We start from the raw sequence: 16,718 nt of genomic DNA, 5'->3' as shown, positions 1-16,718 counted from the left end.
CATCTTTACCTAAATTTTAGGTCAGATTGTTTCTACTAAAACAAACAAACAAACAAACAAACAAACAAAGCCAGTAGGAACTGTAATTGCACTGAATCTATAGATCAATCTGAAGAAAAGTAACTATGACATAAATAACTATAAAATAATAAATATTTTATTGTGTGTATTTTCCACATAACAATACTTCTGCAAATCTCTGGACTCCAATCTCTCCACTCCAGTCAGCAAACTAGCTGTTCAGGTCTCCCCAGACCATCAGTTCCATTTCTTCAATGTATTATGGGTGTCCTTCCCTTTGTTGCATCCTGGGTGCTCTTAAGGTAGTTATCTGTGACAACCTCAGGGCATACCTTGTTCATTTTCTGTATCTTTGAAACCTCTGCCCTCCATTGTCAGATGTCTAATGTCCTGAAAACTGCTGTTTCACATATTTTTTTCCATTGTTAAAATTGTTTCAAGCAAGAAGGCAAATTGATCCCTGTTACTTCATGTTCATTGAAGTAGACTCAATATTTATTTCTGTCAAATCTGTTCTCAATGTTAGAAAATTCAAGTAAAAATAGGACAAAACCATAATACTACAACTGTGATACTTGTTGTGAATGAACAGAAGAGTATAATACTCTGGAAATCTACAGGAGGTTGTTTTTATGGCATTTGTTTAAGTCTTACCTAGATATCTCAGCCTGGGAATTTTTTTCTCCATCAACAGTGAAAGGAGATGCTCCAGTTAGTAGCTCATACATTAGAACACCTAAACTCCACCAGTCAACTGCCTATAAAACAATAACAATTTCATTTTGTAGAATTAGTAACTAAAATATATATTACAAAACAGGACCAAAATAAAGCTATATACTTAATATAATATTGTTTTACAAAAAAAAAAAAAACAGTTTTCATAGCTTTTTGTGCAAGGAGTACTAAGTTACTACATGTAAGAGATATTCAGAGGACAAATGCTTACATATTCTCAGAACAGCGAGTACTTTAAGAATTTCCTAAATTAGTCAGCTTACCATTGTTAATTTAAAACAAGTTAACTTAAAGATGTTTTTCAAAAAGTTTAGATAGGTGAAACATTGGACTTAAGATGTGAGGGCAGGGGGGTATCAACCACATTTTATAAAGTATTCATGCCCAAAGAACCAGATGGAATTCCTTAAACTCAAAGGCAAAAATATAAGAATCTCACACAAGGGTGTTATTTTTAAACCTCCCCCCAAGTCAATTTTCTTACAGAACATATCTAAGTATCCCCAACTATGGAGAGATTTAAAATAACAAAAAATGTACTCTAAACTAGAAAAACATTTACAAATTATCTGAACAATAAGTATTCAAGAGATTATTTTTTGGCTCATTATAATATGGATCTTAACCATGTAGAAATTCTAGGCATAATACAAAGTTTTCTTACTTAAAAATTGGTTCTAAGCTCTTAACTGCTAAACCATCTATCCAGCCCCAATTCCATTAAGCTTTAGTAGATAATTTTCAAAATCTAAGTTATTAATTCATATTAAACTGCATGATAGCTTTAAATTATACCACGAAGCAAATTAAAGCAGCATTTTAACTCCCAAATTCCTAGATGCAGTTGCAATGCCAGTTGAGTCAATGCTCTCAGAATGTCCTGCACTGGGTATGAAACCATGCTGCTTGGCTAATACACACCTGAGATCACATTGTAACTTGGAGAATGTGCTTGGTAGACATAGGGCTGGTCATAAAAACAAGACCAAGCATTCACCGTAGACAACAAAACTGTAGGTGGTGTGTTTTAAGAGGATGAAGGAGAGAGGAATAAGGACAAACCAGCTAGATTCATTTGGGAATGTTATTAATAAATCAAAAGTAATAGGAAAGTGTTAGCCTTTAATACAGAATGGAAAAATGACCTAGATTTTATAACAACTTAGAGCTGACAGCTTCTTTATTATCTTCATGGGCACATTCACAAGGAAGAGGATAAGGTAAAAAAATTGAGCTCTTTGAAAACAGACTGTGTTTGAGTGTACAATTTTCCTTTCAAAGTTGTGAAAAATGCTATTTCTGTTAAAAAGTAGTCAACAAAGGTATCAATATCTTTGTGAAATTAAAGGCCAACTAAGAATAAAATGAATGGTTTTCTTCTTCAGTGGCCTCTCAACATCTTGTTAGGACTTATTAACCAAAGGTGGCAAACACAACCACCATCTCCTTCTGTATTTTTCCTGAAGAACTTAGCCATGACAATAAAGTTCTGTTCAAAATCTCTCCCCATAATGCAAAGAGGAACCACATACATAGCTTAGGTTTTCAGTCACACTTCCGTATTATACTTGGTTCAAATGAGCCTCATACAACAGAAAAAAATTTTTTGAATGGAGTCACATTTGGTGCTTTGTTTAAACTCATCAATAGAAATAAGTTTGTTTGCTTGTTTATTTATTTATTTATAATTGTTTGAAGAATAACTTCGAGGTCCCAACTTCAACAAGAATGTCACTCTACAAAAGACTTCATCAGTGAATCCTTAAATATAAAATATCTTAAATTTTGTGTTTTTTTTTTAAAATACAAAATGTTAAAACTCATAGTGTGTTTGAGCACACAGAATAGAGAAACAAGGCTCTGATTAAGAGTCTATACAGAAAATTACTAATGAGGATTCACTCCTACTGCACAATTTCTGGAAATATACAAAGAAGGATCAAAAGTAGAACATACCTTGTCATGTCCCGAATCACCCCCTCTGACAATATCTGGTGCCATGTATTCAATAGTTCCACAAAAAGAATATGCTCTTTCAGTCTTGAACAAACAAACAAAAAGGGGGTGTAATTTCAAGCTAGCATGATGAGCAATACGTGTCAGTGGTTGAGTTACAGCAACAGTAGCAGTGGTACAATCTGCCTGACAGACCTCTATAGCAGGACAGGCTTCTGCCTACTCAGGAGGGCACGGGTATACATCTTGCCTGAGACACTGATGGCTGGCATCCATCAATCCTCTCCCACATTAATCCATTTATTAATGCTTCTTTGTTGTTCTTGGTGCATGTGTATCTCAGTTACAAATTTCTTTAATCATTATTTTTTAGGAATGGAAATAGTCCCAGTAGAATAACATGAATTAACATTTTAGTAAATGAGTGTAAAACTTGGAAAACTTGGGGGAAGGTCAAGGACCAATAAGGAAGTGTGGGAACCAAAATAGGAAAAAAGGTGAAAACACTTCTTCCCCCATCACTTTACACAGGTCGGGTACTACTAATGCTAATGGCATGTTTAAATGAGGAACAAAATAGACTTGGGAATACAACATCTCTTAATATCAGCTGTTCATTTTTTAAATAAAACTTTAAAAATTCAAAAAGGCTAATTTATTATATCAGCCTCAAAATTAGCTTTAAAAACTTAAAATCTTAAAATGACCAACAGATCATCCCAATATAATACAAGAGAAAGCTTAAATTAATTACACTAAGAAAAAACTTCTTCCATACATATTTCACATTTATATATCTCTCTCATAATATATAACTTAAGAGCATTTTGGCGGTATAAAAATATTTTATAAATGCCAAGTGTGGTGGTATGTGCACATTTTTAATCTCAGTAATCAGGAGGCAGAGGCAGGTGGAGCTCTTGAGTTTGGGCCAGCCAGAACTATAAACTAAGACCCCCATTTAAAAAAAAAATCTTAAGTCTGTTTTCACAAAAGTTTTTTAGGGGAAAGATCTCTGATGTGTAATTTATTCCTCCATCAGTTTCAAGAGAAGTAAGCACTCCTTTTTATTTCCCAGTTGTAACTGTGAAGAATGACTACAACTGAAGCTGCGATACAGGCCTCTGATTTATTGGTTCAAGGTTAAAAAAAAACAAACCACAGAAACAATGGTTTTAAGCACTATGAAATAAAACTGTGAATTATAACACACATATACATAAGAATAAAGTTAATATAAAGATTGACTTTATTCCCCTTATGTTCTATGGACACTGAAATATTATATCACCTAGGAACTAAAATAAGTAGTCCAGGTATGGGACAATAGGGATCCTCGCAGAACTATGCTTTTAAATAGCCAATGTAAGTCATGTAACACGTAACATATCTCTCTGTTTTATCATTTCATGACCAAATGTTATTACAGAAGCAAATTTCTAATAAATTTCTAACAAACTTAACAAAAATTCTAACATTTCTAAGAGATATTAATATTAAAAAGCTAATAAGAAAAATCCACAAAAAGTAAAGTTTGTTCTATGAATTGGAAGATGCTCTGTCATAGAAAAACAGGCCTGCAGAGATTAATAATAAGGTTTACCTATCAAAAACATAAATGCAGGACCTGAAGAGCTGAGCCAAAGCCTCACAGCACTTGCTGCTCTTTTAGAATACTTGGCTTTGGTGCCCAGCACCCATATGATGGCTCACAACCGTCTGTAACTCTTGTTTCAAGGGGACTGACTCTTCTGGCTTCTGTGGGTGACAGACACATATGTGGTACACATGCTATTCCCAAACACACACAAATTGAAAGGCACGAAAACAGAAAAGAAACAAATCATTGCTACTTATCAAGAGTGGCTCTATCATGCTGCGCATGTGTGTGTGGTGAGCTGGTGGCTTTGCCCCTTCCACACGTGCAAGTCTAGTGGTGCTGTCCTTATTCAGATCATGTTTGGGCTACCATAATTTTTGATGCCATCCCTCAGTGGGACCCTGAGCTCATCCACTAGGTCAGAATGTCTGGTCAGTGAGCTCCATGAATCCTTTTGTCTATACCTGCCCAGCACTGGGATTACAAGCATATGCCTGCATACTCAGCTTTTAATGTGGGTGCTGGGGACTGAACTCAGGTCCCCACTTTACCACCGCAGCTATCTTTCAGTTTCAATGTATTCTTTTAATATGGCTATCTACATAAAACATCCAGATGAGTCTATAATTTACAGAAGTATGCAGTTATGAACACAATTAACAATGTTCCTGTATTTCAGGCCGACCCCTGAAGCTCATGGCCAGCCAGCCTTGATGAACTGAGGTTCAGTCACAGGTTCTGTATAAAAAAGGAGAGTAATAGAGGAAGACACCTGACACATCTGGGCTCTATGTACACATGTGAACATGCACCTGCATACACATATACACAGCCACAAACAAGTATATGTGTACACACAGACACACAGACACACACACACACACAGACACACACACACACACACACATCTTATAATAGGATACACCATTCATGTACATTTTAAAAATGCAAGATAATAGTATGCATGTACAAAATTGAAAATTATAGAATTCATGTACCTAAACCAGATTACTCTTCCAAATTCCAGATTGATAATAGCAAGGAGACCCCTGCTTTTCTGTCTCATGGATCATGTAACTTCAGCTTACTGAACTCATTCACCCATCCCAAGTCCTGTAATGCCACCTTTCAGTTGCTCCAGAAGCTACCCTAGATTCTTCAGGCTCTCTCATATTCCTTATCTAATTCATAAAAATTTCCATTAGTTCAACTGTCAAAATACACTCCAAGATCTACCTACCTCTGAAACTCCTCCCCATTATCAGTGGCTCAATGGTATATCCTATTATAAGATGGTGTGTGTGTGTGTGTGCGTGTGTTGTGTACATATATACTTGTTTGTGGTTGTGCATATTGCATGCAGGTACATGTTCACATGTGTACATTGAGCCCAGATGTGTCAGAGTCTGACCATCTTTTGCTGATATTATAAGAGCTTCCTCAACTCAATCCCATTTCCTGCCCTCCCCCCCCCCAAGTTACCACCCATGCTAAGCAGAATTACAGGCCATGCTACTTAGACTCTCTAGCGGCTACTGGTCTATACAGAGAAGCTGCAGTACTTACAAGGCCCTTTCTGACCTGAATAATCTTATTCTGCATGGTTATGTGTCCTTAGCCCAATACTCTAACCATCACTTGTTCTACACAACCTACAAGATAGCCACATGGCCACTATCACTTCTCACATGTCCCCTTAGCAAAGCATCTCCAGGACAACCTAGTGTGCCCTGATCCTTCCATTTCTTTCCTAATGAATCTGATTTTCTGCACCTATTAGAGATACACTACCTAGGTATTTGACTTACACACGTGTTACTGTCTGTGGCCTCTTTAGAGGGAAAACTTTTGTGTCTCTGGTTCACTATTAGATCTCCATACCTTGACTAAACACTGGCAGACAACAATTCACTAAGTCCTGAATATGCAGGAAAAAATGGAAAATGTATATAATTGAAAATGTGACTGCTGAGTTCATACGGTGTTGTATATTTTTGTCCTCTGATTTTCATATGCACATCATGCCACGGACATGGACACACACATATACACACAAGGTAAAAAGAAATGTACTGCTGCAATTCTGTTAAATGGACAAAGCAACAAAATGACTCATAATGACTTGCTAGTATACCCATCAATGAATGCCTTCCTCAGCCTTCATCACTCAAGTAGAGGTCAGTTAACTCAGACACCCACGACTTGTCAACATGCAGAGACTAGGAGAGTTTGGAGTGCTGGACTTAAGCGGGATGTCTCTACCACACCTCTCTTTCCAGGCTCAAGAATTTATGTGGGGAAAAAAGCAGGACGAATGTAAGAAAGCCAAGAGCATAGCATAGGATTAAAGTGCCTGCCTTTAATCCCAGCACTCAGTAGGCAGAGGCAGGAGGATCTCTTATGAATTTAGGGTCAACCTGGTCTACATAGCAAGTTCTAGTCCAGCCATGGTTACCTTGTCCCAATCCTGACACACACACCCCAAAAAGACTGTAAGAGCTAGAGGGAGTAAGAGTGGATCATTTCAAGGTCACTGTAATTTCTTTTCATATACAACAGGGCAGATACACATTTGAACTTACAGTGATTGTGGCAGTATGCATAGGACCTGCCAAAGTTCAAGCCAAACAAAGCCCTAGGATGAAAGAGGGAGATGGGCACAAGGTCCTCCTCCTATCAAGGAGCTATTGCACTTAACTGCTGCTGGGAGAAGAAAAGTCCATTTCTTTAATGGTGTGACAGCTGGTATACTAACCACACCTCAGAGCAAGCCCCACGCCCAATAGCATTTTACAAAGAAATTTACAGAATGTAAACAATAACTGTATATTTTCAATCTTATTATCTCAGAATATATCTGTTAAATTCCCTTGGGTTTAAAAGTCCCTGACACTCAACATAGTTTTAAACACTTTTCATTTGTTTCTCAGAAAATAAATGAGACAATCCTACACTGACAGGTGCACCTCACCCATTCCTGCTGTGGCCAGTGGCCCTCTGGTGGACACACCAGTGGAAATGCTTTCCTTGATCTCCAAGGCCTACTCTTAGGGAAACCAGCATCCAATAGCTGTTCATTAGAATAAAAACCAAAATAATAAAGAAAATAGTTAAGATAAAACTAGCAGCTAGATATTTTTCAAGTAAACAAAAATATTTAACATTATTTGAACAAATGGAGTATTCATTACTTAGAAGTTTCTAGGGAAATAATGTCACTTCAAAAGTTGTCTCTGCTTTGTGTTGTGTTATTTACATTGACTCAAAAGAGAGGAGGGAAAAGGAAACAATATCCTGAGTAAGGTTAACCAGAACCAGTCATTTTTGCCATAAGAAAAAGTAAAAGGGAACTGTGAAGCTATCTTGTCCTTGCTCTTTGGAGAGGACAAAGGGTCTGCTCTGATGTCTGGGGAGCAGAAACTTCACAAATGGCTAGAGTTAAATATGTTAATATTGAACTATTTTATAGTATGTCTTTTCTATTTCTATTATGTTTGTATTTATGTGTGTATGTGTGAGGGGTGGGGGTCAGAGGACAATTGTATAGAGGTTCTCTCCTTCCACCCAGTATATCCCATAAATCAAACTCAGGTAGTCAGCTTGGCAGCAAGCACCTATGCTCCCTAAGCCAACTTGCTGGCCCAATTGTAACTGTTTTAAGTGAAGGACAGACTGAGGCCACAGGTTAATACTCTGGACTCTAATGCTCTTTCAATACCTCCACTTACCTAAAACGTAATTTATTATCCAGCGTCACTTATTTTGGCAAATGAATGACAGGAATAACTAAGAGAGACCTAGTAGGCTTTCCAGGAGCATATGTAAATGAAAATCCATCATGAATACATGTCCCTGCAAATCACTCAAGACAGGAAATAGATGGAAGCAATCACAAACTGCCATGGCTACTGTATAATTTTTAATGCAAAATTGCTTGTGTAGATCCCAACTCCTACCCAGTATGGTGGTTTGAAAGCGAACGCCTCCCCTAGGCTCTGGTATTTTAATATTTGGTCCTAGTTGGTGATGCTGTTTGAGGATGTTTATGAGGAACGGCCTGCTGGAGGAAGTATGTCACTAGAGGCCAGCTTTCAGATTTCAAAACCTTGCCCAACTTCCAGTTTGCTTTTTCTGCCTCATGCTTTCAGTTTCAGGATGTGACTGCTCAGCTTCCTGTCCCAGCTGCCATATCCGTCTGCTACCATGCATCCTGGCCATGATGGACTCACTCTTCAGAAACTATAAGCCAAAATTAAACTCTTTTTTTTTTTTCATAAGTTGCCTTCAGCCATAATGCTTAATTACAGCAAGAGAAAAGTAACTAACATGCCTAACCATCTTGAGATATATACATTAAGCAAAGCCTGAAAATGACATTACTAACTAGGCATTTATTAGAAAAAGATGTAAGATTTCTACAAATAAGAAAATGAATAATAACAAGACTCTTGTGTATATTTTAACTTTTCTCATAATAATCTGAAATCTGAATAGTATACCTTACAAACAGAAATTGCTATATACAATGTTTTACATTTCAAAATATACTTGCATGAGAAAGCTTATTATTATATTGGCATGACAATCCAGTAAGTAACTAAGGTAACTGTTGTGTTGCAGATGGAGATGTTAGGATTTGAGGATTAGTGACTAAAAGCCCAAAAGATCCCATCCTCAACACAACAGAATTCTTCCCAAGTAACTCATCAGTGAGTCGCTGCACCAAAATTGATCAAACGTTCAAAGGTTTGCTGCTTCTTTTTTTTTTTTTTTTGTAAAGTCATGCTCTTCTGGCCTTTTCCTTTTAAGCACAGAAACCATGACAGTGGGCTATAACTTAGATAATTTCACTTTTATGTGTTGGGGATTTATTTTTCTTTTTTTCTTTCTTTTTTCAAAAATATTTTCTTTACTTACATTTCAACTGTTTTCCCCTATCCAGGTCTCCCCTTTGGAAACTCCCTATCCCATTCCCCCTCCCCCTGCCTCTATGAGGGTGCTCCCCTACCCACCCACCCACCCACTCCCGCCTCCCTGCCCTGGCATTCCCCTACACTGGGGCATTGAACACCCTCAGGCCCAAGGGCCTCTCTTTCCACTGATGTCCAACAAGGCCATCCTCTGCCACACATGCGGCCGGAGCCAGGGGTCCCTCCATGTGTTCTCTTTGGTTGGTGGTCCAGTCCCTGGGAGCTCGGGGGGGGGGGGGGGCTGGCCAGTTGACACTGTTGCTTCCCCCATGGGACTGCAAACCCCCTCAGCTCCTTTAGCTATCTACAATCCTTTGAAGGGCTGAATTTGTGGAAAGATATTGTTTTTATTTATTTTTCTTAACTAAAACTTATAAATTTGTCTACCTGAGGATTCTAATTAATTATAAGAAATTCTAAACATTGGCTATTAAAATGTGACAAGTACGTTTACGCCATATTTATATAGAGAAGAACAACACATGAACATACACTTTCAACATTATTTTACTGTTTATGAATACAAAAGATAATTTTGTCAAAGTTATTAATTATCTTCATATTATTATTTTTAACTCTTATTCCATATTAGAATCAAATTTACAATACATAGCAGATTGCTTAGCTCAACAAACATTTCTTTTTAAAAAGGATTTATTAGTTTCATTTCCTATTTATGGGTGTTTTGCCTGCTTGTTTGTTTACACTGTGTGTGTTCTTTGGTGCCTATAGAAGCCAGAAGAGGGCACCAGATCCCCTGGGACTGGAGTTATGGACAGTTGTGCGCTACCATGTGGGTGTGGCCAATAAAACCCAGGACCTCTAGAAGAGGACCAAATGCTCTTAAGTGCTGAGCCATCTCTCCATCCCACAGCAAACATTTTAATGATCAAAGCAACACTTCTGACATAGCCTCGTCTATAGACACTTCTGACATAGCCTCGTCTATAGACACTTCTGACATAGCCTCGTCTATAGACACTTCTGACATAGCCTCGTCTATAGACACTTCTGACATAGCCTCGTCTATAGACACTTCTGACATAGCCTCGTCTATAGACACTTATGACATAGCCTAGTCTATAGACACTTCTGACATAGCCTCGTCTATAGACACTTCTGACATAGCCTCGTCTATAGACACTTCTGACATAGCCTCGTCTATAGACACTTCTGACATAGCCTCGTCTATAGACACTTCTGACATAGCCTCGTCTATAGACACTTCTGACATAGCCTCGTCTATAGACACTTCTGACATAGCCTCGTCTATAGACACTTCTGACATAGCCTCGTCTATAGACACTTCTGACATAGCCTAGTCTATAGACACTTATGACATAGCCTAGTCTATAGACACTTATGTTTGCTTTTACTTCCAGAACCTTAAGTGATTAACCAATTTTTGAGAAAAAGAAAATATAAATAAAATCAATTTAAAAAAAGAAAAAAATTAAAACTTATCAAACTATACAAAGGTATTATCACAAAAATGTTTAAATTACTAAAATAAAATTTGTTCTGTATATAACCCAGAATTAGCAAAATCTATCTAGAAATAATCATGCATATTTATAAGAAATACCTCTAAAATATATGTTCATGATTTGTTAGGGTCACCATACTTTTTCTAGGGTCCCTTATAATACTTGCATATAAGAGGTACTTGGTATCACTTAAAAATAAAACAAACAGATTTTACTATCAAAACAGTATTATGCTATTAAAAACACATTAAACATATATAAAAAGTAAGTTGCTCAAAGGTAAACGTAAGTACATTTCCCAGATCAGGTGAGGCCAGAATTTACATATTCTGAACCAAACAGATCTGGGTAATAAATGGTCTGTTCAATTTTAGTAATGTAAAGTTTGAGGTGCCTAGGAGGAGTTAAAGGAACATAATACTACAGACATATTTAGGGCTTGAACCCAGAAGAGAGATCAGAGTTAGCAGTACCTATGGATGACATATAAGGAGAGAGGATAGCTAAAAAGACCTGAGACTAAGCTATGGAGAAGCCTCAGGTAGTGGGAAAAGAGCCTGCAAAGTAACAGTAAACCAGAGGCTGGTGGTACTGCAGCTCCAAGGTCAAAAGTCATTTGTTGTTCAAGGCTATTGGACAAAGAAGCAAGGTAAGGAAGGAAAAGCACTGAGCAGGACTGGCTAGACAGTCAGCTGATGAGGAGTAGACTTGGGGATGCTGGCGTGTAAGTGGAGGCAGTCTACAGACAGACATATAAACAGACAACAAGAGCTAGAGAGAAGATGAGACACCCAGGGTTTTTTTTTTTTTGGGGGGGGGGTTGAGACAGGGTTTCTCTGTGTAGCCCTGGCTATCCTGGAACTCACTCTGTAGACCAGGCTGGCCTCGAACTCAGAAATCCACCTGCCTCTGCCTCCCAAGTGCTGGGATTAAAGGCGTGCGCCACCACTGTCCGGAGATTTTTTTGTTTTGTTTTGTCTTTTTAAGTCAGTTCATTTGTCCATCATCTCCCAATTTTTAAGTTTTTAAAACAGAAGCTACTAGGCATGTTTGAATGATAAGTGAGACTGAAGTGTGAAAGGAGTGGAAGATGAGATAATCCCATGCAGGTCAGGCTGAAGGGATGGAGGAAAGGATCCACTTGTTCCTACAAAGACTTCAGTATAAGTGACTTAGACTGAACACATGAACCAAAAAGGAACCTAAAAAGAAATGCTAACTCAAACAGAACAGTCTCAAGGAAGAATCCATTAAAAGGGAAGGGGCTAGGTCAGGACACTTAATCAACAAGTGTGGGAAACAAAAGGCCATTAGATCAAGTTTTAGAAGACTCTAGAAAAGAAAATTCCTATCTGATCTCTGAGAATATAACCTGAGGTCTAGCTTGACAAAATGACCTTTATGGCCAAGAGAAAGAATGAGTCAGCAGTAAGCTTTGAGAACCCAAGAGTAATTTTCTGTCAAATAGAGTTGGTTGCAGTCAGTGAGGCAGTGAACTTATCGATGACTTACTTCTCTGGTTTAGCTTGAACTCTTAACAGTTTTGCATCTAAACAACAAACATTCTCTTAGGGGATAGTGCTTGGCCTGACCAGCAGAAAACAAGGCCCCTTCTATCATAAGAGGAGAAGCAGTTGCTTAAGTCACACTGGACATTTGCCGATTTGTGACTATTCTATCCAAGATCTACCTAATTCTGGTTAGCTTTGGTTTTTGGTTTACTTTTGCTTTGAGTCCCAATATTTCACTATTCTGTAGAAACCTGGTCTGTTTTCTCCTATTACTAATTAACCAGCCACACGTGCCTATAAATATTCACCAAGTGATTCTTTTCAGCTTTGTATTTAGCCTAATTAGCACATAGAAGGGCCCTCAACAAACAGAGTGAATGGGCAAATGGATGTATGCATCTATGGAGAGAAGAGTTATTATTAGGTGTCTCTGTCAGGGGATAGCCCACACACTACATGCCAAGGACACTTGGGCAGTGTGGTGAGATACTTTAAACACGCCACTTCAAAAGAAACCACTGCATTGAAATATATATTATAAAAATAATCATAGAGTTGAGACATCATCACAGACATGCTTCTGTGCATAGTCTGGGCTTATCAGGTTGCAGACTCCTCTGCAGAGGCATGGCTGGGAAGTTTTACTCTCAAAACCCCCAAATGACAGCATCTGTCAACTTTCTAAAATAGGGCTTACTTTTTATTTATATGTATGAGTGTTCTTCCTGAACATATGTATCAAGGTGTGTCTGAGGTCAGAAAAGCATATCAGATGCCTTGGAACTGGAGTTACAAAGAAGGTTGTGAGCTTCCATGTAGGTACTGGGAACTGTATTCAGGTCCTCTGCAAGAACATAAAGTGCTCTTAATACTGAACCATCTCTCCAGCCCCGATCTGTTAATTGTTTTGCTCTTGGGTTTTCAGTGGGAATCCTCTATATCCCTGTCTAAGACACTACAGTGCTCATGGTGAGGTGTTGGGAATAGGCCATGGGCCCTGCACAGTACAGGGTGTCACGGTTTGTTTGCCCCAGTAATTTCCATATGGTATCCTTACTCTCAACGGTGCCTTGAATATAGTCCATCTGACCTTCACCATCTTCCCTCATAGGTACCTAAATTAACAGAGGTGGCACAGGACCTGGGATATAGGGACTCATATCTTTCTTACAAGACACCCAAACAATCCTCCTGGACCCTTAATCATCTACACTTCTGCTTGAGAAACAACTGGTGCATACAATTCATGAGCTGTTCTGGGGAGCTGGAGGTACAAAGCAGTCTGCTGTTGAGCCTCTTCCTTTTCTGGAATAGGATTCAGCCGAAACTGCCATCTCATTGACCAGAATGTAGTTGCCATTATCTGCCCTTCCCTTTAAGAGTGTATGCATACTTTTTTACGTTAGTAGGGTTTAGAGAAGAGGAAACAATAAACATGCAATCCTCTTCATTTTAACAAAGTTGCCACTAAAATTTTTATAAAAGAGTAAAATGTTTTAAAATAAAAAAACAGACTTGGGAGTAGAACTGGAGAGAGCTCGGCCGTTAAGACCACTTGTTGCTCTCGCAGAGGACCGGGTTTGGTTCCTAACCCCACATGGCCACTCAAAACTATCTAAAACTCCAGTTCCAGGAATCCGATAGCCTCATCTGGCCTCCATGGGCACTGTATACATGTGGTGCACAGACATACATGTAGGAAAAACACCTATACACATGCACATGCACAAAAATCAAATGGAAGTAAATTTCTCAAAGGCTATCTAAATCTATTTTATAACTATGATTTTATACCCAAGAAAAATTATAGCTACAACCACAGTGTCATATGAAGGTGAAGATCTTCCCCAATTTTTTTTTCCATTTTACTATCTAGCTTAGAAGTGATCAGTAAATACATACTGAATGGATAAAGTTAATATATCTATGATAAAAATTTAGGACTCTTTGTCTTTATATTAGAGTTATCTGGGAGGAGGAGCCTCAATTGGGAAAATGTTTCCACCAAATTGCCTGTAGGAAGTTAGTATGATATTCTCTTGGTTAAAGATTAATGTGGGAGGGCCCAGTCCATGGGGTAGGGCATTTTGCAAACTCTGGGCAGGCGGTCCTGAGTTGTATATGAAAGCCAACTGAAAAAGCTGCGAGGAGCAAGTCAGTAAGCAGCACTTTATGGCTTCTGCTTTAATTATTCCCTCCAAGTTCCTGTCCTGATTTCCCCCAGTGAAAAAATATGATATGAGAGTTGTAAGGTAAAATAAAACCATTCTTCTCCAAGTAATGTGTGGTCATAATGTTTTATCACAGTAAAAAAAACCCTAACCAAGACATTTAGGACTAATTTTGGAAAATTCCAAAAAGCAGTCAGACCTGCAGACAGATTATCTCTTACCTACAATGCTTGAGACCACAAGTGCTTTAGATTTCAATTTTTTTAAAACCTGGATTCTAGCATATTATCACATATAAAAATGGTATCTTCAAGGATGTTGTATTTTGTCAAATGCTTTTTCAGCATCTAATGATATGATCATGTAATTTTTTTCTCTGAGTTTGTTTATATAGTGGATTACATGAATGGATTTTTATAGTACTGAACCAATCTTGCATCCCTGGGATAAAGCCTACTTGATCGGGGTGAATGATGGTTTTGATGTGTTCTTGGATTTGGCTTGCTAGAATTTTATTGAGTATTATTGCATCAATATTCATAAGCAAAACTGATCTGAAGTTCTCTTTCTTTGAGTCTTTGTGTGATTTAGGTATCAGAGTAATTGTGGCTTCATAGAATGAATTAGGTAGTGTTCCTTCTGTTTCTATTTTATGGAATAGTTTGAGGAGTGCTGGTATTAGCTCTTCTTTGAAGGTATGGTAGAATTCTGCACTAAAGTCATCTGGCCCTAGGCTTTTTTTGGTTGGGAGACTTTTAATAACTTCTATTTCCTTAGGGGAAAAAGGCCTGTTTTGATAGTTTACCTGCTCTTGATTTAACTATGGTTCATGATATCTATCTAAAAAACCATCCATTTCATCTAGGCGAGAATGTGGAAAAGGAGGAACACTCCTCCATTACTGGTAGAATTGCAAACTGGTATAACCACTGTGGAAATCAAGCTGGAGGTTCTTCAGAAAATTGAAAACACATCTACCTGAAGACCCAACTATACCACTCTTGGGCATATACCCAAAATATGCCCCACCATACCACAGGAGCATGTGCACCACTATGTTCATGGCGGCCTTATCTGTGATATCCAGAAGCTGGAAACAACCCAAATGTCCCACAACAGAGGAATAGATACAGAAAATGTGGCTCATTTACACAATGGAATACTATTCAACTATAAAGAACAAGGACAGTAGGCAAATGGATGGAACTAGACACTATCATCCTGAGTGAGGTTACTTAGATCCAGAAGGATATGCATGATATGTACTCACTAATAAGTAGATTTTAGCCAAAAAAAAAAAAAAAAAAAAAAAAAAAGTACAGAATATCTAGGATACAGTCCATAGAACTCAAGAAGCTTAACAGGTAGAAGGGCCCAAGGGGGGATGCGTCAATCCAACTTGGGAGGGAAAAGAAAACAATCATGTGAGGCAGAGGGAGGGATCTGAGTGGAAGATGGGAAGGGGAGGAAAAAAGGGGAACATGATTAGGTATGGGGGGGGGGGAGACAGGAGAGAAGCCCTGTGGGCTAGCAGAATGAATGGAAATAAGAAACCTTGGGGGGGAGGGGGAGGGGAAATGAGGAGATCTTCTAAAAGTACCAGAGACCTAGGAGATGAGAAACTCTCAGGATTCAAAGGGATGGACCTTAGATGAAATGCCCAACAGTGGAAAGATGGGGTTGCCATCCCACAGTCAAAAGCTCTGACCCAGAATTGCTCCTATCTAAAAGAACTGCAGGGACAAAACCAGAGAAGAGACTTGAGGGAAAGGCAGTCCAGTGACCGGCCCAAATTGGGATCCGTCTCAAGTGAAGGTTCTAAGGCCTGACACTATTCCTGATGCTATAGTGCACTTACATAAAGGAGCTTAGCATGGCTGTCCTCCTAGAGGCTCAACAAGCAGCTGACTGAGACAGAAGCCAATACTTAAACCCGACCATTGGATTGGAGTCAGGGACCCCTGTGGTTGAAGTAGGGAAAGGCTGGAAGAAGCTGAGGAGGAGGGCTACCCTATAGGAAGACCAGCAGTCTCAACTAACCCCTGAGATCTCTCAGACACTGAGCCACCAATTAGGCAGCATACACTAGCTGGTCTGGGCCCTCACCCCCAACACCTATACAGCAGAGAACTGCCTGGTTTAGTCTCACTAGGAGAAGACACCCCTAACCCTTGAGAGGCTTGAGGCCCCAGGAAGTGGGGAAGCCTGGCCGGTGGGGGTGGTTGTGGGGAGGAGTGTGTAGCATCCTCTTGGAGACAGGGAGA

The 16,718-nt window shown here is 38.8% G+C and overlaps 1 protein-coding gene across 2 annotated transcripts in view; it reads right to left on the bottom strand.

Annotated features, from left to right (window-relative positions):
- Rps6ka5 (ribosomal protein S6 kinase A5) overlaps positions 1-16,718 on the bottom strand; it is a 164,016-nt gene that overhangs the window by 44,909 nt on the left and 102,389 nt on the right. For both annotated transcript variants that reach the window (XM_076921407.1, XM_076921408.1), the window contains 2 exons: positions 2,716-2,799; positions 676-779 (listed from right to left, as the gene is read on the bottom strand). In XM_076921407.1, the coding sequence (XP_076777522.1) occupies positions 676-779; positions 2,716-2,799 (188 nt within the window). The remainder of the gene's footprint in view (positions 1-675; positions 780-2,715; positions 2,800-16,718) is intronic.

Source organism: Arvicanthis niloticus, chromosome 23 (assembly GCF_011762505.2).
Source record: "Arvicanthis niloticus isolate mArvNil1 chromosome 23, mArvNil1.pat.X, whole genome shotgun sequence".
NCBI lineage: Eukaryota > Metazoa > Chordata > Mammalia > Rodentia > Muridae > Arvicanthis > Arvicanthis niloticus.
The sequence above is the reverse complement of the archived record's forward strand: the minus strand, read 5'-3'. Positions and strand labels throughout refer to the sequence as shown.